General features: G+C 42.4%; 1 protein-coding gene across 2 annotated transcripts in view; it reads left to right on the top strand.

Moving 5' to 3' along the window:
- Positions 1 to 26,522, top strand: part of LRP8 (LDL receptor related protein 8) — a 370,766-nt gene that overhangs the window by 148,289 nt on the left and 195,955 nt on the right. For both annotated transcript variants that reach the window (XM_073593521.1, XM_073593520.1), the window contains one exon: positions 22,971 to 23,099. In XM_073593521.1, coding sequence (XP_073449622.1) covers positions 22,971 to 23,099 — 129 coding nt within the window. The remainder of the gene's footprint in view (positions 1 to 22,970; positions 23,100 to 26,522) is intronic.

Below are 26,522 nucleotides of genomic sequence, written 5' to 3'. Positions count from 1 at the left end.
GCCCACCTGAGAGTTTTGGGTGTTCCCAGCAAACCTTTGTGTGTTCTATGACCTTTGTCATCGCTAACAAATGATCATAGGAAGGGTAGCAATTGACACAATCATGGTGATCAGATAAGACAAAGAACTGTTATAAAAAATACAGTAACCAATTATAACGTATCTCCAGTAGGTCTTGCTTCACTTATTTGAAATTTGCAAGCTGCATTTTGCACAACCTTATAAGGTCTGCTCCTGAGACCGGGGATATTTATAATGTTATAGAAAACCATATGTGAATAAATTGAGTTTCTGTCCATAGTGACCAATTAACAGTTCTCATTCTTTTTTTCCACAAAAAAAAGCAATTGGCCACTATATGTGGGGGCTACCATCCCCATTTTTTCTTAAATGTTTTTAAACATTGCCCTATTAGTATGCAATTGTGAAATAATTTCCCAATTCCCCGGCAGGTCTGTGCACATTTGTAATGTAGCTTAACCAAGCATATTGACTGAGATCTTTAGCTTACACACATTTTATAACTGGGGCTCAATTCAGTCAAATATTTGACACCTGGACCTTTATTTTTTATTATCTTGTTGGACTTGGCTGAAAAGAATTAACACTTTTTAATAAGAAAATTTAAGATTCTTATCCTGGTGTTAGCTTGTGAGTTGAGTCTATATTTTCTTATAAATGTAGCTCCTATAGAGAAATTTCAGTTGCCTTTGGTCCCCTTCCCTCTGGCACCACCAACTTTGTTTCTCTGGCCCTTGCACAGATGTGCCAAAGGGCTTTGGCCAGGCCTTTGGGTCCTGGCAGAGCCCTACGAGAGTTTCCACGCAAGAGCAAAAATGGTGAGATTTGGGTCTTATATACCTGCTCCGTCTTCATACATGTGTGCAAATTATATACATGTTTAGATGTGCCAAAGGGCTCTGCCAAGACTCAAAGCCTGCGGAAAAAGCTGGGCAATGGGCATGAATGGATTTCTTGCCTAGGTGAGAAAGACAGAAGCACCAAAACCCTGTGAAGCTAAGAAAAAAATAATATACAAATGTTGGGGAGGGGGGTAAAGTAAGTTTGTATTTAGGGCGAAAGTCTGTTAAAATGGGAGTATACTCCCTTTGTTGATTCTTACCTATACAAAAAGAAGCAGTTACATCCAGTGCTCGGAGGTCCTCCACAGTTGGATAGCACTATAAGACGACAACATCCTGTTTGCAGCCCTCTTCGTATAGGGGAATCCAAAGTGAAATTACAAAAGAACACACAGGAAGGCGCAAGCACCTAGCGCATTACCTAGCCAAGTTCCGAGGAAGGGGTGTGCCCCCAAAACTTGTCAGCTTGCCAGCATAGCGGGGTGTTTTAATACCCATATCCTGCACTGTACAGCATCTTGTGGTTTACACGCTTTACAAGTTTTACTTTTTGTGAGTATCCATCTATACAAGTTTTTATCTCTTATATAAATTTTTGGTAATGCGCTAGGTGCTTGCACCTTCCTATTTTTGTTCTTTTGTGATTTTTACCTATAGGTAAGCCTATAATGAGGCAAACCTATAGATACAGTAAATATCTCCTAAACGAGCACCGCTTAGGAGATATTTACTTTACAAACGGCCGTTGACGGCACATTGGGCTCTGAATGGACCGTGCTGTCCATTCAGAACTCCGTGCTGAAGCCATGACTCCCTAACGCATTCTGAAGCCCTTCAACCCGGAAGGACGACCAGGTGAAGATGGAAGCTCCCACAGCGGTGACAGCGCACTGCTGGAGGGCTTAGTTTTCAGGTAACTCTGTCATAATGTCATGTCAGGGTGCTAGGTGTTATCCTTGATTCTGAACTCTCCTTTCGGCCCCACATCCAATCACTTTCCAAAGCTTGCCGCCTCAACCTCCGCAATATCTCTAAACTACGTCCCTTTCTAACCAATGAAACCACAAGGCACCTGATTCACTCCCTGGTTTTCTCTCGCCTCGACTACTGCAACTCCCTCCTCATTGGATTACCTTTAAATAGACTATCCCCCCTTCAGTCCATTATGAATGCTGCTGCCAGAATCATCCACCTTACAAACCGCTCAGTGTCTGCTACCCCTCTCTGTCAATCCCTCCATTGGCTGCCACTCGCCCAACTAATTAAATTAAAAATACTAAAAATAAGTTACAAAGCCATCCACAACTTTGCCCCCAGCTACATCACTAGCCTAGTCTCAAAATACCAACCTAATCGCCCTCTCCGTTCCTCCCAAAACCTCCTGCTCTCTAGCTCCCTCATCACCTCCTCCCATGCTCGCCTCCAGGACTTCTCCCGAGCCTCACCCATCCTCTCGAATTCCCTACCCCAATCTGTCAGATTGTCTCCAAATTTATCCACTTTTAGGCAATCCCTGAAAACTTTCCTCTTCAGAGAAGCCTATCCTGCTTCCATCTAACAACTGCACTATTTTCTCCATTAGCTCATCCCCCACAGCTATTACACTTTTGTATAACTTAACCCTCCCTCCTAGATTGTAAGCTCTAACGAGCAGGGCCCTCTTCTGTATTGATTTGTATTGTAATTGTACTGTCTGCCCTAATGTTGTAAAGCGCTGTGTAAACTGTCGGCGCTATATAAATCCTGTATAATAATAATGTGCTAGTATGAGGTGCATATTATGACTTAAACTGCCTGGGACCCAATTTTTTTTTTTTTCTTTGCTGCGGTTTATTACCACTTTAAGCTGGCCATACATGGAGCAAATTTCAGCCAGTTTCTGATGAACTGGCTGAAATTTGCTTCATGCTGTCCTTGCCAGCACCACTCAATACCTGTTAAACTGAATATCGAAAAAGCCAAGTAGAAAATTGTTGGCAAACAGCGGCTGCATCCGATCAGATTCAGCCGCTGTTCATATATTCGGACAGCCATGGGTGCAAGATGTCAGGATACAATAGCTGGTACTTCAGCCTCAGCCATCCACAATGTTCACTGTGAATTGGGGACTGTTAGATGTCTCGGGCTAAAAATGAAAAATCTCAGTGCGTGGCCATTTTTATAAACCTATAGGCTTAATATATTGGTTCTGCCAACAAAATGGCCACGTTTGGTGCTTCTGTATGATGGACATACTTTCGTTCATTCTTCAGTTTCCCCCCTGATATTTTGGTGACATATCAATCACTTTCTCTTTTCTATGGTAACCAAAAGAATTCCTTTGGTTGTCACAGCTATTGCCATGTTTCGTTTAAGGATCTCCATTTACTATAGAATGAGTATTGAGAGTCATTACGCTACTTCTGGGGGAGGATTCCCTTCCTGTGGATACAAATAGTGAGCCTGTACCCCCCCAGTATCCCTATGGAGTATGTGTTTGTGTGCACAGGCCAAGGTCACAGGATTAGGGGGCCTAATTCTCCCAGCAGAGGAAAACAAGCCTTCCTCGTTCTGCTGTGCTAACCAGCACAAACAATGGCTGGCTCAGTCATTTCTAACTGGAGATGATCAGAAACAGCGACTCCTTTATTTAAAAAAATAAAAACCATTTGAAGTAATGAAACTATTGGAACGGTTGACCCTGGCAATCAGTCAGGTGAAAGCTGTCAATTTCTAACCTATACTAGAAACCGACAACCAGACCTTGGTTGACTTGGTAACAGCTTCGTTTTTCAAAAATCCAGTTTTTAAAGCCAAACTCCCGATATGTGTTTTTTGTATAGCGTTGATTTTTTGCGGTCATCTTTGTCCCTGTTGAGCTTCATTTTCACTTTCTGTCCCATAATAGAAAGTGAAGGAAAATCTAAAATTTAAAGCGGAGTTCCACACAAAAATGGAACTTCTGCTTTTTGGAACCCTCCCCCCCCTCCGGTGTCACATTTGGCACCTTTCAGGGGGGAGGGGGGTGCAGATACCTGTCTAAGACAGGTATTTGCACCCACTTCCGGCATAGACTCCCACAGGAGTCTATGCCTCTTCCTGTCCCTCCGCGCTGTCTCCTGGGAAACACACAGGTCCCAGGAGATAGCGGGGACCAGTTACGACGCGCAGCGCGACTCGCGCATGCGCAGTAGGGAACCGGGACGTGAAGCCGCAACGCTTCACTTCCTGATTCCCTCACCTAGGATGGCGGCGGCAGCTGCCGAGAGTCGAGCGATTTATCGGCGTCGGCTGCAGACATCGGGTGGACATTGGGTGGACTCCCTCTTTAAGGAGGAACTAAACCCTTCTTCCCCTTATAGCCAAGGAAGCTACTGTCTTTGCCTCACCCCTCTGTATGGATGACCACTGTCACCAAGAAAGAGGGGGAGATTCAAGATTGTAGAGCCGTTCCAAGAACAAGAGGTGAGAGGAAATTCTTTTAAAGTGAATCTATTCTAAACCCTTCTATCCTTTACAGCTATGGAAGCTGCCATCTTAGCCTGTTTGATCTGCAGTTACCATGGTCACGTACATGTGATCAACTAGCTATTAGATGGGTTGACCATTTCGTTGATTGCTCAAGCAACTGTGACCGTGATCATTCACGATATGCCTTGAACTTAACTGTTTTGAGAAACCGTTAAATTGATAGGCTTAGTTCCGCTTTAGGCTACAGGTGGTTTTGCGCTAAAAATATCGCCTGAAAAGCGCCTGTAAACTGCCTCTTCTGCAGCCCCAGTGTGAAAGCCCGAGTGCTTTCACACTGGGGCGGTCCTCTTGCAGGACAGGGAAAAAAGTCCTGCAAGCAGCATCTTTGGGGCGGTACGGGAGCAGTGTATACACAGTTTCTAAACCGCCCCTGCCATTGAAATCAATGGGCACCACTGCCGAAGTGCCTGCAAAGCACAGTGGTGCTTTTTGGCGCTTTTAACCCTTTTCCTCGGCTGCTAGCAGGGGTTAAAAGCACCCCGCTAGCGGCCGAAAAGCGCCAATATAAAAGCGGTAAAGCGCCGCTAAAACTAGCCCGCCTGGCCCAGTGTGAAAGCAGCCTAAAGGAGCTGGTGAGGAAATCTCGAAATGTGTAAGCTTGTTACTTTGACACTGTCAAAGGTGTGAAATTATTTATTTTTTTTTCCTCTGGGGGCCCATTCACACCTTTGCAGTAAAACCAATTAAGTCTAGTGTGTGTTTTTAATGCGTTTAGGTGTTCTCCCGAGAAACTGTGTTATGTAACTCATAGTCTGAATAGGCCCTAATTTTGAGGAGATTTCCTCTCAATTCATGTTGTATTTTTCAATTGGTAAAGGAAATTTTTTCCAGTGGCGACACAACAATAAAAACTGGAACTCTTTTCCAGTTTATCCAGCACTTAGAGGTCTATTTATGAATGTTTTCATACAGATTCTCACAACTTTAACCCAAGATTTACACATTTTTTTTATTGAATTCGTTTTTTTTTTTTTTTGTTTTTTTTTAATACACTAAACTTTGTTCTATCTACTGCCATTTTTTTTCCAATTTGCATCTTTTTTGAGATACTAGTAACATGAGAGCCGATATCCTTTCCATTTTATTTGATAAATACCTTCACCATGCTTTGTACCAGAAATATAATTTAAGGGACATATTTATGGGGAATGTGACATTCACTGCAGTAGAAGCAATCACTCTAATTTAAAATATTTGCACCAGGAAGATTAATCAGCGGTGAACTTTTGGTAAATGTCAGCTTCAATGCTTTGTAAATACATCCTTAAAGTGATACTAAACACGGTGTTTAGTTTATATTGTCCCTTCTATTTCTGTATATGGATGATGGCACTGTATTTATTTTAGTAAAAAAAAAAATTCCTAATCCATATACAGCTGTCACATGACCCCGCTCTTTCCCAGCCTGTCTTCAGGGAAACATAAGCAGGAGGAGCTTCTTGTCCTCTGCTGCTGGTCACATGTTCAAAATACATTCGAAAAAAACCTAAAAAAAAATCCTTTTGGAATATGGAGTAAAAATAAATAATTACTATCGATTAAACTTTTGTAAATTGTCATTCAAATATATACTTGAAATCAAATCTTTATTATTCTTTGGCAATAACCTAGAGTGGGCAGATTTCTGCCAGTCACAAGCTGTGCCACACCCCTCTAGTCTGTGTCTTAGAATAAGAGGGAGGTGAAACCTCCATCAATCTAAATGTAACATTCCACCCCATTGTGTTTAGCTGGTTCAGTGGGCATGGAGGAGGAGGGAGGGAGTGGGCTGGCATTTACCAGTATGTGTGTGTGTATAGGCCCACATGTGTGACTCTATAGTCATATGGGCAGCTCAGATGTGATAGGGAGGAAATGCTCAGCATAGAAACTCACTGAAAACTGAGCATGTGCAGAGCTGCCAACACTGCTCTGCAAAATTCCTAGCTTACGGACTTGAACAGAAGGGGGAGATAGAGAACAGAAGGGTAAACCAGTTTTTTTTGCAGAATACAAAAAACTAATCTCGTAGTGATTGAGTGAGTATGAACAGCATTTAATTCACCATTTATTGATCGTTTTTTATGAGTATTGTAAATAGGATAAATCACAGAATAAAATTGAATTGCTTTAAAACCATTATTAGTAAAATTGGAGAAAGGTATAGTTTTACTTTTCTGCCTTTAGAATATAAAGATTTTTTTTAATACGATACCTGCAAACGATTGTTCCAAGAAATTAATGAGGTGTGTAAAACCTTGGTTTGAGAGCCTTTTGCAAGACAGTAAATTTTTTAAATAAATTTTGACTTGATATACAAGCGATGTCTTGATATACAAGTAGTGTCATGTCACAACCGAGTATAAAAGACAAGAGAGATACCTCTAAGTGTAGCAATATGGTTACATTTAATGAAGGTACAACATTAAGGCTCGGTTCACACATGGGCGGCACGACTTGCAGGTCGCCTCAGCGAGGCGACCTGCAAACGACTGCCGGGGCGACTTGCGAGACGACTTCTGCATAGAAGTCTATGCAAGTCGCCCCAAGTCGCCCCCAAAGTAATACAGGAACCTTTTTCTAAGTCGGAGCGACTTGCGTCGCTCCGATTAGAACGGTTCCATAGCACAGAACGGGAGGCGACTTGTCAGGCGACTAGGTCGCCTGACAAGTCGCCCCAGTGTGAACCGAGCCTTAGCAACTCGCATGGTTGATGATTAAAAGAGGCACATCTAAGTATGCAGGCATCCGGGGTAAAGCTGTCCACATAGACTGTCCTCCGCACCGCCATCGGTATCATCCCTTCCACGCTGCGCTCCATGAGCACTTCAAGCCTCGCTTTCAGGGGAGTCTTCCTGGCCATGATTGCAGACTGACAGCGGTGAGAGCCGGCGGTGCGGAGGGTGGTCTATGTGGACAGCTTCCCCCTGGATGCCTGCATACTTAGATGTGTCTGTTTTAATCATCAACCATGTGAGTTGCTAAATGTTGCACCTTCATTAAATGTAACCATATTGCTACACTTACTGTAGAGGCGCCTCTCTTCTCTTTTATGCTCTGGAGCTCCTGCTGGATTATGCTTCTAATCCCCTTGTGAAGGCTGCTATTTGTGAATCAGGATTTTATGGTTGCACAACCTATCACATTGCTATAATCTTTTTATATGGACTATAAACTAAAAGACCTATGAATAAATGGTTGTGGAATGAATCACCTGAGTTTCCATTATTTCTTATGGGGAAAATCGCTTTGATATACAAGTGCTTTGGATTACAAGCATGCTTCTGGAACGAATTATGCTCGCAATCCAAGGTTTTACTGTAATGATATATTTATTACTACAACAATGGTGGTAATGTCTAAATGGTTCTGGTCCATCGGGAGAAGCCCCTTGTAGTGTTTGGTGGGGGTGTCCCTGCTCAGAACTAACAGTTTAAAGGCACCGCTGAGCTGCTCCAAGGCTAGCACTGCTTAGTATACTGCAATGAGGTGCAAGTCTATAATGTGACCTAATGCGGCCCAGAAAAATGAGACGTTTACCAATGACGTGACTGTAAAGCAGTCTCTTTTGCTGCTGAGTATCAGATTTAAAGCTGAAAAATAACAGAGAAGGATCAGAACTGATTTCTACTGCTGGGAGATGTTTCTTCTCTGTTTTAACCCTTTTGCATTGGCAACATGCATGGGAATGCACCTACTCTGTTGCGGTGCCGTTCATTGATTTGCAACCCAATGAATTGTACAGTAGAGCACAATGCATACTGCAGCGAATATACCATGTGTTGTGGTGTACTGCGTCTTGGCTGGAAAAAAAGGTTATGGATGTTTTTTCATCCGTCGGGGTGCATTGGCAGCCCATTTATAATGAATAGGCTGCCTTAATGCAATGCACATTAATGCGCATTGCCGTGTAGCTACAGATCAGTTTTGTGTGAATTGGCTAAAATAAACTAAATAAAAAGCAGATACATTATGCCCCTAGTGCCCATGAGGTAAAAAAAAAAAAAACTAAATTCCATTGGCAAAAATTACATCATACTAGTGCATGGGTGCTCAACCTGTGGTCCTCCAGCTGTTGCAGAACTACAAGTCCCATGAGGCTTTGCAAGGTTGTCAGTTATATGAGCATGATTCCCAAAGGCAGAGGCATGAGGGGACTTTTAGTTGCGCAACAGCTGGAGGGCCACAGTTTGTGCACCCATGTACTAGTGGGTTGTTCATTGATAGAAATGGGATGCAGCAGTGGGGTTCTTGGTTTGAAGCCTCACCAGGACACTATCTGCATTAAGTTCTCCTTGTGCTTTCTCCGGTTTTCTGCGGGTACTTCAGTTCCTTCCCACACTCAAAAGACAGGTTGGTAGGTTGTCTCTTGTCTAAATTGGCCCTAAAGGTGTGTGAGATAGGAGGTACCTTAGATTGTAAACTCCTTGAGGACAGGGACTAATGTAAATGCACAGTATGTAAAGGACTGCGTAAATTGTTGGCACTATACTATATAAATGCCTGTAAATAATAATGCATCAGTAATTTTATTTTTATTTTTTTGGTATTTGCCGGAAAAAAAAAAAGGAGCAGACATCACTCCCCTTATGTCTTTGAAGCCTACAGGCAACCTATTGCACTTCAGCTGTTGTGGAATTAGTTTCCATTATGCTCTGCCAACCATAGAATGATCAGAAGTTGAACATCCTGCCTTTTATGTGGAATAGCACTAAAGACAACATTTATTTGTGGGCTCAGGACGCCTACGCAACCCAACGCCATGCAGCTATAATGCACCATTATTGCCATTCCCTGTTGTTGTATACAAGAGACCTTCGCCATTGTCTCTGGTTCTATAGAAACATGGTAGGCTGCATAATCATCACTGCAAGAGCTTCTCTTTTTTCGGCTCTGATATAAGATTAATCGAGAGAATAAAACACAAGTAGCTGGATTTATTTCAGCACTCCCTGGGTTAATCGACTGCAGCCAAGGTCATGGTGTGACCCGGTGATTGTACCGCAGTTCAGCGCCAAGTGCCAAACCTGAGCCCACATAAACAGCATGGCCCCTTGAATAATGACCGCTGTTCCCATGCATTGACAGTCCATGTGGGACATTAATAACGCACTGTTTTGTACTCTGTTTGTCTGCCCTGACCCCGGTGACACCCTGTTTACTCAGTCATTCCTCATATTTGCATGCAGCTTAGGTTCTTCCTGCAGCAGGGGTGATTTGTATTCTAATGGCGGCTGTTGTCTTGGCAACCTGCGGGAAACCTGAAAACTTGTGCACAGAGAGAGGGGAAGTTTTCTGCAGGCATTACTTGCCGCTCCCAAATGAGAAATCCATGCTCTGTGTCATGGCAATCCCCGTTGCGCTTCCTGAAGCAGCTAAGAGATGGCATAGGCTATCACCGTGTCCTGGCTTGTGTTTGTCTGCACAGCGCAGGGTAATCCCCGCCATACTGGAGGCTTTGTACATTATTAAAATTTAATCCTCCTGTTTTGCAACGTGCTGGTTCAGGACTCTAGAGTGTATTTGTCTGTTCTATTCAGATACAACAATAGCCACAGATCCAGCGCTCTGTGTTATGATGGCACACAGACATGCAGAGTCTGGCACGGATGCCGGAATTTGATTTATTACCGTTTTCAAAGCATCAAAAATGGATTGATTTTTCGCTAACTGTGATCAATATGGCTTTGTGAAGAGAACAGTGGGGAGGAATCTGGTGTTTATTGCTGGATAATAACCAGATGAATATTGCACTTGGAATTATACAACGCCCCTGGGGTCTGCCATATTTATTTACATTCTTTTTTTCAAAGGTCATGGCGAGCCTTCAGCTTTCAGCTTGAATTTGCATAGCAAAAAATGCTACTGATTGTGTGGCAACTCATGGTAACTAATCCAATATCTTCTAACTTTATTCTATGCTGAGCTAATAAAAACTAAAATCTGGTTATTGTGTGTAAATGTACATAAATGCTTTTGCCATTATCTGCAAAATTTTATTTGAACAGGAGTTATGGATGTCTTTTTAACCCCTCCTGTCTAAGTTGTCCTTATTTTACATATTCGCCTGCCTAGCGAATTCAGCGTTGACCTGCTGTGGGTCTTGGGTTGTCATCTTGGTCCTTCTAGGTCATTGGGAGGCGGCTGCCTCTTCCGTGTTCATGCAGCTGGCCCCTGATGTCAAGCCATTGTGAGTCCATCCTCCCACAGCCTCCTGGGATATGGGATGGGGACTTCCTAGGAGGATGCTGGAGAATGGACTTCTCATTCTTGCCAAAGCAAGGATGCTGGAGAATGGACTTCTCACTCTTGCCATGGCAAGAATGCTGGCAGGCCAGGGTAAAAAGTAAGTTTAAAAAAATAAAATAAAGCTATAAAAAACATTTTTTAGTTCAGAGGAAGAAGATGGGTGAGTAGAGGTCAAGTTGTTTGGCAGAGTAAAGACCCGCTTTACATCCACAAAATGGATATTTAGGCCCCTTTCACAGGGGCAGACTGATCATGTCTTCCGGTCAGTTTTTCAGGCGGACCCGATCTGACCCTCCAATATCCTCTATGGACATGTGTCCATTTTACACCTGTCAACATCCAATCCGTTCCACTAAAAACAGGCAGATGGAATACATTGTCCACCTGTCTAGCGGAATGGATGGCAGTCTGGTGTAAATGAGCAGGCGGTAGAGGAGAGCAGGCTGTGACTGTGTCCGCTCTACATAAGCCTGCTCAGCGGTGTTTAGCGGATAGATTCTACTGAGCAGACTGACTCCTGACAAGGTCCGCCCCATGTGGAAGGGGCCTTATGGTTGAACACTGATAGTTTGAAGTACCTGCCAGGCAAGCGGTTATTTGGCGATTTCGACAAAAATTGTTGGTAGATGGGCTTGATGGTTTTTAGATGTATTTTTTAAGCAAGTTGGGCCACAAAGCAGCCTAGAATAATAGACTCAAGTGATGAAAGTCTCCTGTATTGGTTATGTAATGCTTCACCTGCTAGGTAATTGATATTATACACTAATATGGTCAAAGGTTTGTGGACACATGACCCTTACACCTTCACTATATGGTCAAAAGTTTGGACACCTGACTTTCACAAGTACACTATAAGGCCTTATTCTCACAGTTGTCCAGGGCCTTGCACCACCTAGATCAGCATTGTTTGAGGCAGGTGCAGCCAGGTGTTTGCAAGTTCTGGGAATAGGAAGCCTACACAAATCAATGACAGGCTAGGAGCAATTACATGCAATTAAGGACAGATTAGTGGCCCTATAAGTAGACCATTTGTATTCAGGGCTGCACATTTGTTGCTAGGTAATTGCTCCATGTGCGATTACATGTAAACATCTGAAGAACCTGTCAATGATGTACAGGCTATGCGGCATCTGATTACAAACACCTGGCTGTACCCACCACACAAATACACTAATCTGGTCAGTGTACTGCCTTGGAAGGCCATGTGAATGAGGCCTAAGACCAAAAATAAGTAGACCTGTTGACGGCCCTCCAAAGTAGAGTTTTTAGATACTGTTAATCCTAGGGTATACAAAGACATTTCAGATAATTATGCGCTTTCTTCCTTGGTGCAACAGTTTAGGAAAGGCCCTTTTCAGTTTCAGCATACTCATGCCCCTGTGTACAAAGCTAGCTCCATAAAGACATGGTTTGATGCGTTTGGTGTGAAAGAACTCGAGTGGCCCGAACAGAGCCCTGACCTCAACCCTACTGAACACCTTTGGGATAAATTGGAATACCATTTGCAAGACAGATTTTCTTGTCTAACATCAACGCCTAACCCACGCAACACAGAACCCATTCAAAATCCTGTGGTAATCCTTTACAGAAGAATGAAGCTGTTATAGATGCAACGTGGGAGCCAACTTCATATTCCCCTGGTTTCGAAATGAGATGTCCAACAAGCTCGTATAGGTGTGATAGACGATAGTCCACAAATGTGAAAATCACATTTTTCCAGGAGGGTAAATACCTTGGTATGGTCTTACGCATCATGATAATTCCAGAATAAGGGTTAATGCATATGCAATTACAAGTTTTGCTTTGCCCCTCCATCCCTTAATGTTAAGTATGCTGTGCCTCTGGCAGACACACATTGCATACACTAGATTTATGACCTGGAAGTCAATATTTGTAAATTTTAGCACCCCATGTATTGAGGGTTTCTGTTATGCTCATGATAAATAGGTACCACCATTCTTGTCTTTCTAAGGGTAGCTCCAGGAACTAGAACTAAGAAGGACTGCGGGAGGTACAGGTTGTCTTAATTATACCTACATCCCTAATGTCCTTTGCGAGTTGTGGCTGTAGGAAAACTGCAGGAAGCTCAGCTGTACTGTTGGCTCAATGCCTCCGGTCCCTGCTATATTTCAATAAAATTAGACACTGCAAATGGTTTTCTGTGGTGGGAAATAGAGGGGGCATGGACTGCAAGCATTGAGCTAACAGTATTGTAGCGCTACATAACTCCAAAAAGGAAAGCACGGAGGTAAGTTTAATTAACATATTACACTTGCCTCCTTTAGTTATATTACCTATTGCTCTCCTTTCATTTTTTCTGTCAGATTTGGCAGCTTTACGTCAATTTCATTTTAAGGTTTCCACGTAATCTGAGTTTTGGCATTTTATGTCATCGGCGCCAACAATACACATCCTTGGACTGTTATGCAGATCATTATTCAGCATGGCTGCACCAAGAGTGAATTTTATTTTGAAGTGTAACATAATGCCAGATATGGCCAGGCTCAGCAAAACACATAATAGGTCTAGTTCGTGAACTTACTGTATGTGGAATTTTTTTTTTCTTGGTGAAGGATTGCTGTCAATTTTCTCAATGGATGGATGCAGGTGGATTGGACCACGCAATAGCATTTCACACTATTTGGGAAATAAGCCTACCAGAGTGTACAGACCGGCCCCTTCCCTCATAGCTGCATGTTCTGTAATGCAAAGTAAATTGAAAATCCAACAAAGAGTGAGCCATGTCCATAGCAACTGAGTAGAGCTAGGTACTCATGTGCAGATGTCCTGGAGATCAAATCTTCAAACTAGAACCCTTCAGTGACATAAAAGGCTGGTGGTAATTTTAGTTTGTTGGAGTCCACCAAGGGTTCAAGCAGGCTGCATAGAGCAGTATCTGCGTACAGAGAAGGAAGTGCATCCCTAAGTGCAGACAGTTTCTGTCCAAGGTCACTGATCTATCCCCAGATGTGAGATTACCAGTGAAGAGCCACAGTCTGTCATTGATTTGTATAGGTAGCTGTACACATCCACCTGTCACTTCCGAGGGCAGAAGTACACGCATCTTTCTTAGTATACAGCTGTCTGCGCCCATGTGAATGAGCCCAAATATAACGCAAAATAAAAAGCACACTACCCTCTACAGCCGCATATCTGGGTGTTTACTTACAAACAGGGATAGATGTGCAGTTGCCAGCATACAGCCACAGCCTGTCATTTATTTGCACAGGTGGCTGTACACAAACCCCTGTCACTTCAAGGTGCAGAGATAGGTTTATCAGTGTATAGCTCTCTGCGCCCATGTGAATAAGCCCATGTAAAACACATATCTTAAAGCACACTACCCTCTACAGCTGCATATCTGGAGGCTTACTTGCAAAGAGAGATACATGTGCAGTTGCCAGCATACAGCTGCAGAATGTCATTGGTTTACACAGGTAGCTGTATACGAACCCCTGTCACTTCAAGGTGCAGAAATGTTATTTCTCAGTGTATGGCTCTCTGCGCCCATGTGCCCAAAAAAACTCCAAAACATATAAAGCACACTGTGTGCTATAGCCGCACATCCAATAGTTTGCTTGCATTCGGGACAGAGGTACTCCCTTGGATGCAGACAATTTGTGTGCAAGGATGCTGATCTGTCCCTGTACGCAAGTAAAGGCTGAGATGCTTTATTACCAGCATACAGCTGCAGCCTGTTTTTTTTTTTGTTTTTTTTTTTTTTTCTACAGGTGGCTGTACACAAGCATGTACAGAACCAGGTAAACAAGGAGGCAGGAATTAGTTAAAAATGGTATAGCTTATTCTATGAAGAACATAATATCACTTACACAGAGGTTGACTGTATTGACTGGGTGCAAGAGACGCTGAGCTCTGATGAAGAAGGGACGAGCCCTTCGAAACGCGTTAGCGAGCAGTGCTATATATTCCTCTAAAGACCTTTTGGAAGGCTTCGTTCATCATTTTAACCACTTGCTGTTAGTTGATGTCCAAGGTTTACGGCACATGATTTACTACTGCTTGTGAGTAATTTCCTTTATCATTTTACTCAATAAATGTTTTACAAAAGATAATGCACATGGCTGGTGCGCCCTTTTCTCTTTTTATTTCTTCGCTGTGCTGATAAGCCATGAGCCCAAAAAAGAGAAGCATTGTGATGTCAGATAAGCCCCGGTTTTATGGCGTTAGACCTGCATTCTGACAGCTTACTGCAGGTCTAGCACCACTGAAGGGCTTAAGTGACATCACTGTGCTTCTCTTTTTTGGTCTCCTGGTTTATCAGCACAGTGTCTCTTGCACCTAGAACTAATATCGGCAACCTCTGTGTAAATGATACTGTGTTCTTCATGGAATAAATTATACAGTTTTTAATTAATTCCTGAACCCTTGTTTACCTTGTTCTTTACTTGTTTGTTGGATCGATCACATAATCTGCTGAGAGGAGCTGCAGGAATATTACTCTTAAAGGAGAAGTAAAGCCAAAGCTCATTTGGCTGTACTTCAGAGGATTACAGGAATGCAGAATGAACTGCATTTTCTGCAGACAGCGGGCTGAAGTTCGCTGCCTGCTGACATCACAAAGCTGGTCCAGGCTCGGGAAATATCGCGACCATATGCTCGGGATACGCCCACATGCCTGGACCTGCACCCGGCGCAGCGTCTCATCGAGCCGATGAGAGCCCCATGCTCTGCTCATGGAGCTCTGAGAACTGAGCAATCGGCTTGATTGCTTGGTTCTCAGTGCAGAACTGATGGGGGACAGATGTAGCATCGAACTGATGCTGCATCTACCTAGGTAAGTATAAGTCTACAAATAAACAGATTCCTGTACTTCTCTTTTAATAATTTACCCAAAGACTTTGCTATGGACTCATGACTATTATCCTCATTCTCTTCACCTCCAAGACAACCACTGCCTTGCTAAAGAAGCTGAGGGTAAAGCTGATGGACTGACCAAGCATTTCTCCAGACATAAACCCTATTGAGCATCTGTGGGGCATCCTCACATGGAAGGTGGAGGAGCGCAAGGTCTCTAACATCCACCAGCTCCGTGATGTCATCATGGAGGAGTAGAAGAGGACTCCGGTTGCAACCAGTGAAGCTCTGGTGAACTCCATGCCCAGGAGGGATAAGGCAATGCTGGAAAATAATGGAGGCCACACAAAATATTGACACTTTGGGCCCAATTTGGACATTTTCACTTAGGGGTGTACTCAATTTTGTTGCCAGTGGTTTAGACATTAATGGCTGTGTGTTGTTATTTTGAGGGAACAGCAAACTTACACTGTTATAACAAGCTGTACACTCACTATTTAACATTGTAGCAAAGTGTCCTTTATTTCTTCAGTGTTGTCACATGAAAAGATATAATAAAAATGTTTACAAAAATGAGGGGTGTACTTGCTTTTGTGAGATACTGTATGTATACTGTGCACATACAGTGCCTTGAAAAAGTATTCATACCCCTTGAAATTTTCCATGTTTTGTCATGTTACAACCAAAAACCTAAATGGATTGTATGTGATAGACCAACACAAAGTAGCACATAATTGTGAAGTAGAAGGAAAATGATAAATGGTTTTCAATTTTTTTCCCACATAAATCATTTTTGTTCTTAAAATGATAAAATGTGGAAAATTTCAAGGGGTATGAGTCACTCCCAGGCACAGATATATATTTGTCTTCCATGGTGTATGGCTCCTTGTGCCCGAGTGAATGCACTCAAATCATATATCATAAGGCACATTGCGCTCTCCAGAGAGCATAGCGTGCTTTGTAATATGTGGTTCCAATCATCTGTGCTGCTCATGCAGAAGGCGTTCTACAAAGCAGCCTACGTATTCCTTTTGTGACTTGTCTCCTTTAATGCTGCGAGCATGTGCATTCCAGTTATGTGGAAAGAACCCCGTCTGCCCCCATGTAGACAATCAGATGATGGCTTTCTGAGGTTAATTAAACCATGCCCACGGAACACGTCACATCTTGCCTTAAAGGTCACTTAGTCTTTTGAAGAGTCAGGTATAACTGGATGACAATTCTAAATTTACCAAAATACAACCCCAATTCCAAAAAAATTGAGATGCTGTGTACAATCTTCAAAAAAAACAAAAAACAAAATGCAATGATTTGCAAATCTTAAACTCATATTTTATTCACAATAGAAATTTAAAAAACATATAAAATGTTTAACCGCTTACCGACCAGCTGCCATCATTGTACTGCGGCAGTTCGGCACGATACAGCGAGCCGTCGTAGCTATACGTTGGCTCCTTTGAGCGGGATAGCGGGCACGCGCCTTCTGCATTGCGGGGGTGCCAATGGTAGTGATGACCGCCGGCCACAAGCGATCGCGGGCACAAGAGGCAGAAAGGGGACGTGTGTGTGTAAACACACAAATCCCTGTTCTGTTCTGTGAGGAGAGACAGATCACGAGTTCTTATTAGGAACCACGATCTGTCATTTCCTCTAGGTCAGTCCCCTCCCCCCCACAGTTAGAAACACACTTCCCTGCCAGTGACATTTTTACGGTAATCAGTGCATTTTTATAGCACTGATCGCTGTATAAATGCCAATGGTCCCAAAAATGTGTCAAGTGTCCGATTGTGTCCACCATAATGTCGCAGTCCTGATAAAAATCGCAGATCGCCGCCATTACTAGTAAAAAAAGAAAAAATATAATAATGTTATAAATCTATCCCCTTTGTAGACGCTATAACTTTTGCGCAAACCAATCAATATACGCTTATTGCAATTTTTATTACCAAAAATATGTAGAAGAATACATATCGGCCTAAACTGAGAAAAAATTTGCTTTTTAAAAAAAAAAAAAAAAAAAATAGGGATTTTATAGCAAAAAGTACAAAATATTGTGTTTTTTTTCAAAATTGTTGCTCTTTTTTATGTTTATAACGCAAAAAATATAAACCACAGAGATGATCAAATACCACCAAAAGAAAGCTCTATTTGTGGGGAAAAAATGGACATCAATTTTGTTTGGGTGCAGCGCTGGACGACCGCGCAATTGTCAGTTAAAGCGACGCAGTGCCGAATCGCAAAAAAAGGCCTGGTCATTCAGCAGCCAAATCTTCCGGGGTTGAAGTGGGTCAACTGCACAAATAAACAATTTCAATTAAAAAAAAATTATGCATGTATAATATTTATGTATAATATTATGTATTTATGAAATTGATGGCAGCAACACGTCTCAAAGTTGGGACAGGGCCATGTTTATCACAGTGTAGCTTCCTCTCTTCTTTTAAAACATGGGAACTGAGGTGACCAGTTGCTGAAGTTTTGGAAGAGGAATGTTGTCACATTCTTGCCTAATATAGGATTCGAACTGCTTAACAGTCCTGGGTCGTCTTTGTTATATTTTTCATCTCAAGATGCACCAAATATTTTCAACTTGTGAAAAGTCTGGACTGCAGGCAGGCCAGTTAAGCACCCTGGCTCTTCTACTATGAAGCCATGCTGTTGTCATAGATGCAGTATGCAGGTTAGCATTGTCCTGCTGAAATATGCAAAGCCTTCCCTAAAAAATATGACTTCTGGATGGGAGCATATGCTGCTATATAACCTGGATAGATCTTCCAGCATTGATTGTGTCTTTCTAGATGTGCAAGCTGCCCATTCCACACACGCTAATTCACCCCCATACCTCCAGAGATGTAGGCTTTTGAACTGAATGCAGATAGCAAGCTGGAAGGTTCCTCTACTCTTTAGTCCAGAGGATGTGGCACCCATGGTTGCCAAAAAGAATGTCAAATTTCTATTCGTTTGACCACAGAACAGTTTTTCACTTTGTAACAGACCATTTTAAATTAGCTTTGGCCCAGAGAAGCTGTTGGCATTTTCTGGATTATGCTGAGATATGGCGGCTTCTTTGCATGATAGAGCTTTAACCTGCCTTTTTGGATGGCACGGAAAACTTTGTTCACAGACTATTAAACTATTATTCACGAATAAAAACCTTCAGCCTTTAGAACCATTTTAAAGTGGAACTTCTCTCTCCCAATCAACATTAATTATTTTTAATCCTCATGCTGCTAGCATTAGTAAACAGCTAGGGAAGTATATTATATTTACTTGTTTTAAAGCTTTTTTTTTTTTTCTACATTTCTTTTGTTACTTCCTGGTTTCTTGCCCATGCAAATGATGTCATAGATCCCAGAGCCTTCAGGAGGGAAGGGGAGGAGGAGGGGTTTTCTCAGCTAAGCACGCTATTCTGCATGCATGCTTGAACTACGGGCAGATGGATTCCAGGAAGTAAATGCTACATGAATCGTTTGCCCTTAAGATGTCCACGGCCAGAAAAGCTAGTGGGTGTTTTTCAAAGTAATTTCTCAACAAAGCATGAAGACATAAATGGATGAGGGCGTTTTCTTTAAATGTAAAAATGAACTGCATAGTGTTTTTGGTTTGTGGTGCTCAGATGCAGTGAAAATCTGCTTTAAAGCGGTTGTATACCCGCAAAAAAACCCCCAAAAAACCTGTAGCTCATTATGAAACGCTTACCTTAGAACGAAGTGTCGGCATCACATCCCAGTCACTGCTGAGGGAGCTGACCTGTTCCTTTTGGCGTTGCTTTCGGGTTCGTGGCTCCGCCACTGTGAGTGGCCTGAGCCGCAATGATGTCACTCCTGCGTGAGCGTGCAGGAGTCCTCTTTCCTCCAAGGAGCTCTGATTTTCCGGCAGCATCCACCGAACCTTCAGAGCGCATGCGCTGCTGACGTCAGCGGCTGCATACAAGGTGGATATCTCCTAAACCGTACAGGTTTAGGAGATATTAATTTTACCTACAGGTAAGCCTTATTATAGTAGTTTTTTACGTCTATGTGCCTGGAGTTCAGCTTTAAAGGTTAACTCCAGTTATATGTAAAAAAAAAAAAAAAAAAAAAAAGTAAAATACTTGTGTATTAAAGTAAAAACGAAATATATTTTTTACATTGAGTTGGCATACCTTATTTTGACCTAATATAAGCCCTTTGCAATCCTTTGTTTAGCACGCTCTTAGAGACAGGGTCAGCACTAGAAGCCAATTGGAACAGAGTGATGATTTCATCAGAGTTCTTCTTTTTTGTTATTGTCCAATCACAAGCTGAGACAGATGTGTGACCAAACTCTATTGCTCAAATACAGTAGTAAAAATCCTTTGGCAGGTAACAAAATTCAAAACTCATTGCCAAGATAACTTTACCAATATCATACTCCTCCTTTTTCCTTTTTTCCCCCTTCTCCCCTTTTTACCCTCCCTTCCTTTTCTGATTTTACGTATTCTTAGCTTCTTCGTGTTTCTCATTTTCTCTTTAAGCCTTTCTCAATGCATTTCCTTGTCGAAAATAAGTGATAGAATGGAATTTCGTACAATGTGATTTCATTCCGTTCAGACCGAAGTTCACAGTTGGCAATGGAATTGCAAACACATTTGCTATACTGCATTTTTCAGACCTTTGTATTTTCCTTGACGCTCTGCCGATGTTTTCTGCTGGATCCTGAGTGGAAGTTAAATAAAAGATATATATATAAAGCGTGCTCTGCAGTGCCAGAGAAACCATTATACTGCCAGCACAACAATCCATTTTCCTGCTGCCTTAAACCTTAAAAAGCAGAACTGTGCATGATGGACCGTATCACGTGACTAGACGACGCGCGTGAAAGTGCCAGTGTGACATGTGGCTTGGGATAACAAGAAAAAGCCCAGTTGTTCCGGCTCGCTTTGCACGAATTCCCAGTGTACACATTCTGGGAGAAATAATCATGTTGTGATCCACAAATGACTCCTCAAGGTTGTGTTCATATAGCTCTTTAGGGCTTTTAATATGTTAAATATAAATTGAGAATGCACGCCTTGAAAATGTTTGCTTGCAGGTCTTAATATATTTACATTAATGTAGTCTCTTTATTTGATTACTTGTATATACAGTGCCTGCAAAACTTTTCACCCCCTTGGAAGTTTAGCTGCATCATGTTAAAGGGGGTGTACGGCTGTGAAAGCAGTCATAGGCTCCATGCACACTGCTGTCTAAAAGCTTCAAGGTTCCCTAGCCTAGAATCCCTGGTGCTTTCATAGGGCTGGAGACTCGCAGGTGCTGTGTACAGCCACTTAGAAGTGAATGGCTGTTTACCTGTGCATACACACTTGCAGAGATCTGTTTTCCCTTTGACTTTAAAGAGTATATTATGTTGACTACTATGATTTGTCATTTATGACAAACCTGTGAAAACTTCTAATGCGTTAACATTATTTTTTTAGGCTGTATAGACTGTATCACAATAAAATTTGAGGTATGAATTTCCACAACAGTTTTGGCGAGCCAGCCAGTAGCCAACAGAACTTCCTAAACCAGCAAAACTGAACCCTCTTATCTTTTTAAGTCAAGGGAGCTGCCATCTTGGCCTCTGATCTTCAACTGCCATGATTCTGCACACGTGATCAGTTAGGACACCAGCCATTTGATGGTTTTACAGTTTGGTTAAGAGCATAACCAATGTGACAGTTACATTACCAGTGCGTTTTGAGAATGTAACTGTTTTTTAAACTATTAAATTGATGGGTTTAGTTCTGCTTTGAAGCAGAGCTTTGGCTTTCCCAAAAGATCTGCAGCTCATGTACCGCTATCAATTTTGCTGAATACCGGCCTGGCTGTAAAAGACTGCTATGTATGCTACCCATCCAAAAAGCCATTTTGTCTAGTCAAACTATTCTGCCACCTTTCTGGTGACATGATTTACAGAAAACCTGTTATCAAATGTTAATCCTATTTAAAAGCAATAGAATTGCTGAAATATGCTGCTCCAGGTTTTCACCATGCCTGGTCAAATGACCAAAAGATTGAAAGGCGCTTTGTCAGATGACCAATGCTGATCCTTCTTTTCAAGCAAGGACGTGTGACCAAATTTCTAGGCTTTTGGCACAGTAGCCCAAACTAGAGTTTTGTCCTGAAAAGATAAGAATTTCTGCTTTTCTATGGCCTCTTTCGCACGGACTGTCCGTTCAGGTCCGCCTGTCAGTTTTTTAGGAGGTCTATGGAGCGTCGGATGTCAGCGGTCAGTGGTGACATGTCCGCTGACATCTGACCCGCTCCGATCCGAAAAAGTGTAACGGAGGAAAAACCTACTTTTCCATCCGTGATCGGATCGGGTGACGACGGACTCTACGGTCCGTCATCACCCGATCCCCCATAGGGGAGAGAGGCGCTCTGACAGGTCAGTCGCTGCACCGTGTGCAGCGACGGACCTGTCATCTTGCTGCTCAGCGGGGATCGGTGGAGCGATCCCCGCTGAGCAAGTGGATGTTCACGGGGCGGATCATCACTGATCCGCCCCATGTGAAAGAGCCCTATTACTCTTTAGTTGCCCATTCCAGCATGACTGGTAGCATAGATCTAACTTAAAGTGGAAGGAAAGGCAAAACCTATCTCTAAACCTACTCTCAGCCACATTCTAAGCCTAATCTAGCTCAGTAAAAAAAAAAAAATCACTATATTTGCTTAATATGAAGCCGCTCTAGTCCTGTCTCCAGCAATGCCCTCTGTGTACAGGAGAAAGCCGTCAACAGCTGGGAAGTGACGTCACACATAGACTAAAGGCCTGTACACCTGATCAGAAAATCGTACCAAAAATACCACTTTAAAATTTAGTACACGACTTTCGAGAGCCGATCACAACAATTCATGTGAAATTATCCGATGGGACAAGCAAGGAAATTTTTCTCATACGATACCAGATTTTACGATTTTCGATTAATCGGTACTGTTTTTGCCTGAAAATACAATACAACACATTATATCACTTCTGAATTTTTATTCTGTCGTACGAGAATTTTCGTAACTTTAGTGACCTCATCTTTTTTGATATGGAGACTAGCATGCAAAAAAAAAAAAAACTGGACGATCATCTGTCCAATAATCTCATTGTGTGTACCAGGCATTAGAATGGGGCTTCCGTTGTCAGCTGCCTCTCCTATACACTGAAGCCTCCACTGACAGCTCAGCCTGGGACCAGACTAGAGTGGCTGCAGAATAAGTAGATATACAGATTTATTTTTCCTTTATAGGGCTAGATAGATTAGACTTAGAATATGGCTGAGAGTCGAGGTAGGTAGGCTTAGAGTTAGGTTTTGCCTTTTACTTCCACTTTAAGTTTTGGTTTACTTTAAAACTTCATCTACCCTCTAGTACCTACCGCTCTGAACCAAGTGTGATCTCCTTGGCAGGAACCATCTAGAGCTATGTGTAGTATCATCACTTTACAAGTCCCTCACTTAGGGAAACACTGCTTTTATAGAAAACCTGTACAGTTTGAACATTCTTAGTATTTTATAGACATGACATATCTTGATATCTGTTTTTTTTTTTTTTTTTTTAATAGCCAAAGCCACCTGTGCAGAGACCGACTTCACCTGTGACAATGGTCACTGCATCTTGGCTCGCTGGAAGTGTGACGGGGAGGAAGAGTGCCCTGACGGAAGTGACGAGTCTGAGGCCACCTGCAGTTACAGTAAGTAAGCTTAGGGGTTGTAGAATACACAGTTCAGACACTTCTCCTTCTGGCCAGGTCCTGGCTGAATTGGAAAAGGTAAAGAGGTGGAGCAGCGACATTGATGTTCACCTTGTCCAATCAGAGAACATCTTGCATTCATTGAAAAAAAAATAAGGCATTCTGTGAATGGTGGCAGTACCAACCAAGCAGCCCCGTGTGATCACTGTGCATAAGGAAAGCTGCTTGGTACAAGACCTTGAAGATTATGGTGATCACTGTAGTTATGGCGACCACCAGCGATGGTCACCTTACACAACCATCCCCCAGCATGAGATGTGCATATTCACATTAGTCCAAGCTGGACCAATGTAACTATGAAATAAGGATCATAAAAGGACTTCAGCGTTTAAGGAAATCCATGACCGCAGCAGAACTTTCTTTTTTAAACATCAGCATTGTAATAGCAATACAACCATAGTAATTTTAGGCAATCCAGTGTAAGCTTACGTGAAAAATCTCCTTTCATTTTGTGAGTTCTGCCTGTCTTCTGGCCATTTCTTTCCATGCCTTCTGGATTCCTTGTATACTTTGCAGCTTCTCCTCTGCTGTATACCTTCAGTTTCTAAGGACAACATGTCCCATGGTACCTTGCTGCCTTCAAGCAGTGATTCCTGTACTAATTACGCCTCCTGAAACTCCTCCTCTCAGCACCTCTGTAGTTCAGAAGGCAGGCTCTGTGAAGAGTGACAGCAGTGCCTATTCACAGGGCATCATGACTACATGTCGTAGAATTCAAGGAAGCAGATGTATAAGGATCTTCACAATAAAAGTTCACAAACCTCAAGATTTTTTAGAGCAGGGGCGTCCAACCTGCGGCCCAACACAAAATCGTAAACTAACTTAAAAATGTTTTGTAAAAATGCATTTACACTTCGCAAACTCATGCGCCAAAAAACTGTTTGGGTGTCTCTTCACTGGACTTTTAGGCCCCTTTCACACAAAGTCGCATGACAAGTCGTACACCATGATTTCCAATGAGTACCATTCATACATGTGCAACTTCAAGGTAGTCCCTGCACTACTTTGGTCCGACTTTGATGCGACTTGAGGTCCATAGAGCTAAATATTACACAGGCAGTGCTTCAAGTCCCATCAAAATTGTGTCAAAAAATTGCGGCAAAATCGCACGACTTTCAGGTCGCACAAATGTGAAAGGGGCCTTGGAAGTTTTACCTTCCCAAAAAAAATATCCTACTCTTCACAATCATGCCTTATCAATGTCATCAGTTTTCTGCAACACCTATATTTTGTGAGCGACTGTTTTCAAGGATGAACCACATGAAGGGCAGCAATGGAGCCAAAATATCTTATGGGCACCTTGAGAGTTCATTGGGAATTGCTTCTACATCCATCCAACCAGTGGTTGATGCGTTAAAAAAAAAAATTAAGTTTTATTACTCAGGTACATTATCTACATCAGTGTTTGTTACCTTGTGGTCTTCTCGACCTTTTCTGCTCATTAGCTATCCTATGTATTGTTCGTATATTTTATGTGTGGCTCAAGACAATTCCTCTTCTTCCAACGTGGTCCAGGATGGTCAAAAGGTTGGACACCCCTGGTTTAAAGTAATAGGAGTAGGTTGAAAGACAATGTGGAAATTTTTATTTATTTATTTTTTTACATTTTTTAACATAGATACCTTTTATCACTTCCAAACATAAGCTGAAGGGTGCTTTAAAGTCTTCAAGGAAGCTTTCTGTTCGCACTGCTCTTATATAAGCTGATGCCTGTGTGAACTAGGCCTAACATCTCCTGTCCTAGGGTGGCAATCCTGCTCTCACGGCTACAGTGCAGTGAATTTCACCCTAGGACAAGAAGTGTGTTACTGGCAGGATCATCTGATGAAAATAAAGTGAAAAAGGCCTAAAACAGCCACCACATCTAAGGACTGGTAAGCTGCAATATCTTCAATTCATGTTCTTGGTTTTAGTTACACTGATCTGTAGCCATTTACAGTGTATCCGGAAAGTATTCACATTGCTTCGCTTTTTTAAATATTTTATTTTGTTACAGACTTATTCCAAAATTCCTAAAAATTCTACAAACAATACCCCATAATAACAACATGAAAGAAGTGTGTTTGACATCTTTGCAAATTTATTAAAAATAAAAAACGAAAAAAATCCCATGTCCATGAGTATTCACAGCCTTTGCCATGACACTTAAAATTAAGCTCAGGTGCATCCTATTTCCACTGATCATCCTTGAGGTGTTTTTACAATTCGATTGGAGTCCACCTGTGGTACATTCAGTTGGTTGGACATGATATGGAAAGGCACATACCTGTCTAAGGTCCCACCGTTAACAGTGCATGTCAGAGCACAAACCAAGCCGTGAAGTCCAAGAAATTGTCTGCAGACCTCTGAGACAGGATTGTATGGGGCACAGATCGGGGGAAGGAAGGGTACAGAAACATTTCTGTAGCATTAAAGGTCCCAATGAGCACATGGCCTCCATCATTCATAAATGGAAAAAGTTTGGAACCACCAAGACTCTTCCTAGAGCGGGCAAACCGGCCATCTGATTGATCGGGGGAGAAGGGCCTTAGTCAGGGAGGTGACCAAGAACCTGATGGTCACTCTGATGGAGCTCCAACATTTCTCTGTGAAGAGAGGAGAACCTTCCAGAAGAACCAGCTCTGCACAACTCCACCAATCAAGCCTGTATGGTAAAGTGGCCCAACGAAAGCCGCTCCTCAGTAAAAGGCACATGACAGTCCGCCTGGAGTTTGCTAAAAGGCACCTGAAGGACTCTCAGACCATGTGAAACAAAATTCTCTGGTCTGATGAAAAAGGTTGAACTATTTGGCATGAATGGCATGCGTCATGTCTGGAGGCAACCAGGCAGCACTCATTACCTGGCCAATACCATCCCTACAGTGAAGCATGGTGGTGGCAGCACCATGCTGTGATGATGTTTTTCAGCGGCAGGAACTGAGAAACTAGTCAAGGTTGTAAGGAAATATGAATGCAGCAATGTACAGACATTCTTGATGAAAACCCGCTCCAGAGCACTCTGGACCTCAGACTGCAGCAAAGGTTCATCTTCCAACAGGACAAGGACCCTAAGCACACGATAACAAAGGAGTGTCTACGGGACAACTCTGGCTGTCCTTGAGTGGCCCAGACTTGAACCCGATTGAACATCTCTGGAGAGATCTGAAAATGGCTGTGCAAGGCTCTCCCCATCCAACTTGATGGAGCTTGAGAGGTCCTGGAAAGAAGAATGAGATAAACTGCCCAAAAATAAGTGTGCCAAGCTTTGTAGCATAATACTCAAAAAGATTTGAGGCTGTAATTGGTGCCAGAGTTGCTTCAACAAAGTATTGAGCAAAGGCTGTGAATACTTATGTGATTTTTTTTTTCTTTTTTTTCATTTTT

This window comes from Aquarana catesbeiana, linkage group LG07 (genome assembly GCF_042186555.1).
Source record: "Aquarana catesbeiana isolate 2022-GZ linkage group LG07, ASM4218655v1, whole genome shotgun sequence".
NCBI lineage: Eukaryota > Metazoa > Chordata > Amphibia > Anura > Ranidae > Aquarana > Aquarana catesbeiana.
Note: the sequence above shows the minus strand (reverse complement) of the source record. Positions and strands in the feature narration are given on the sequence as shown.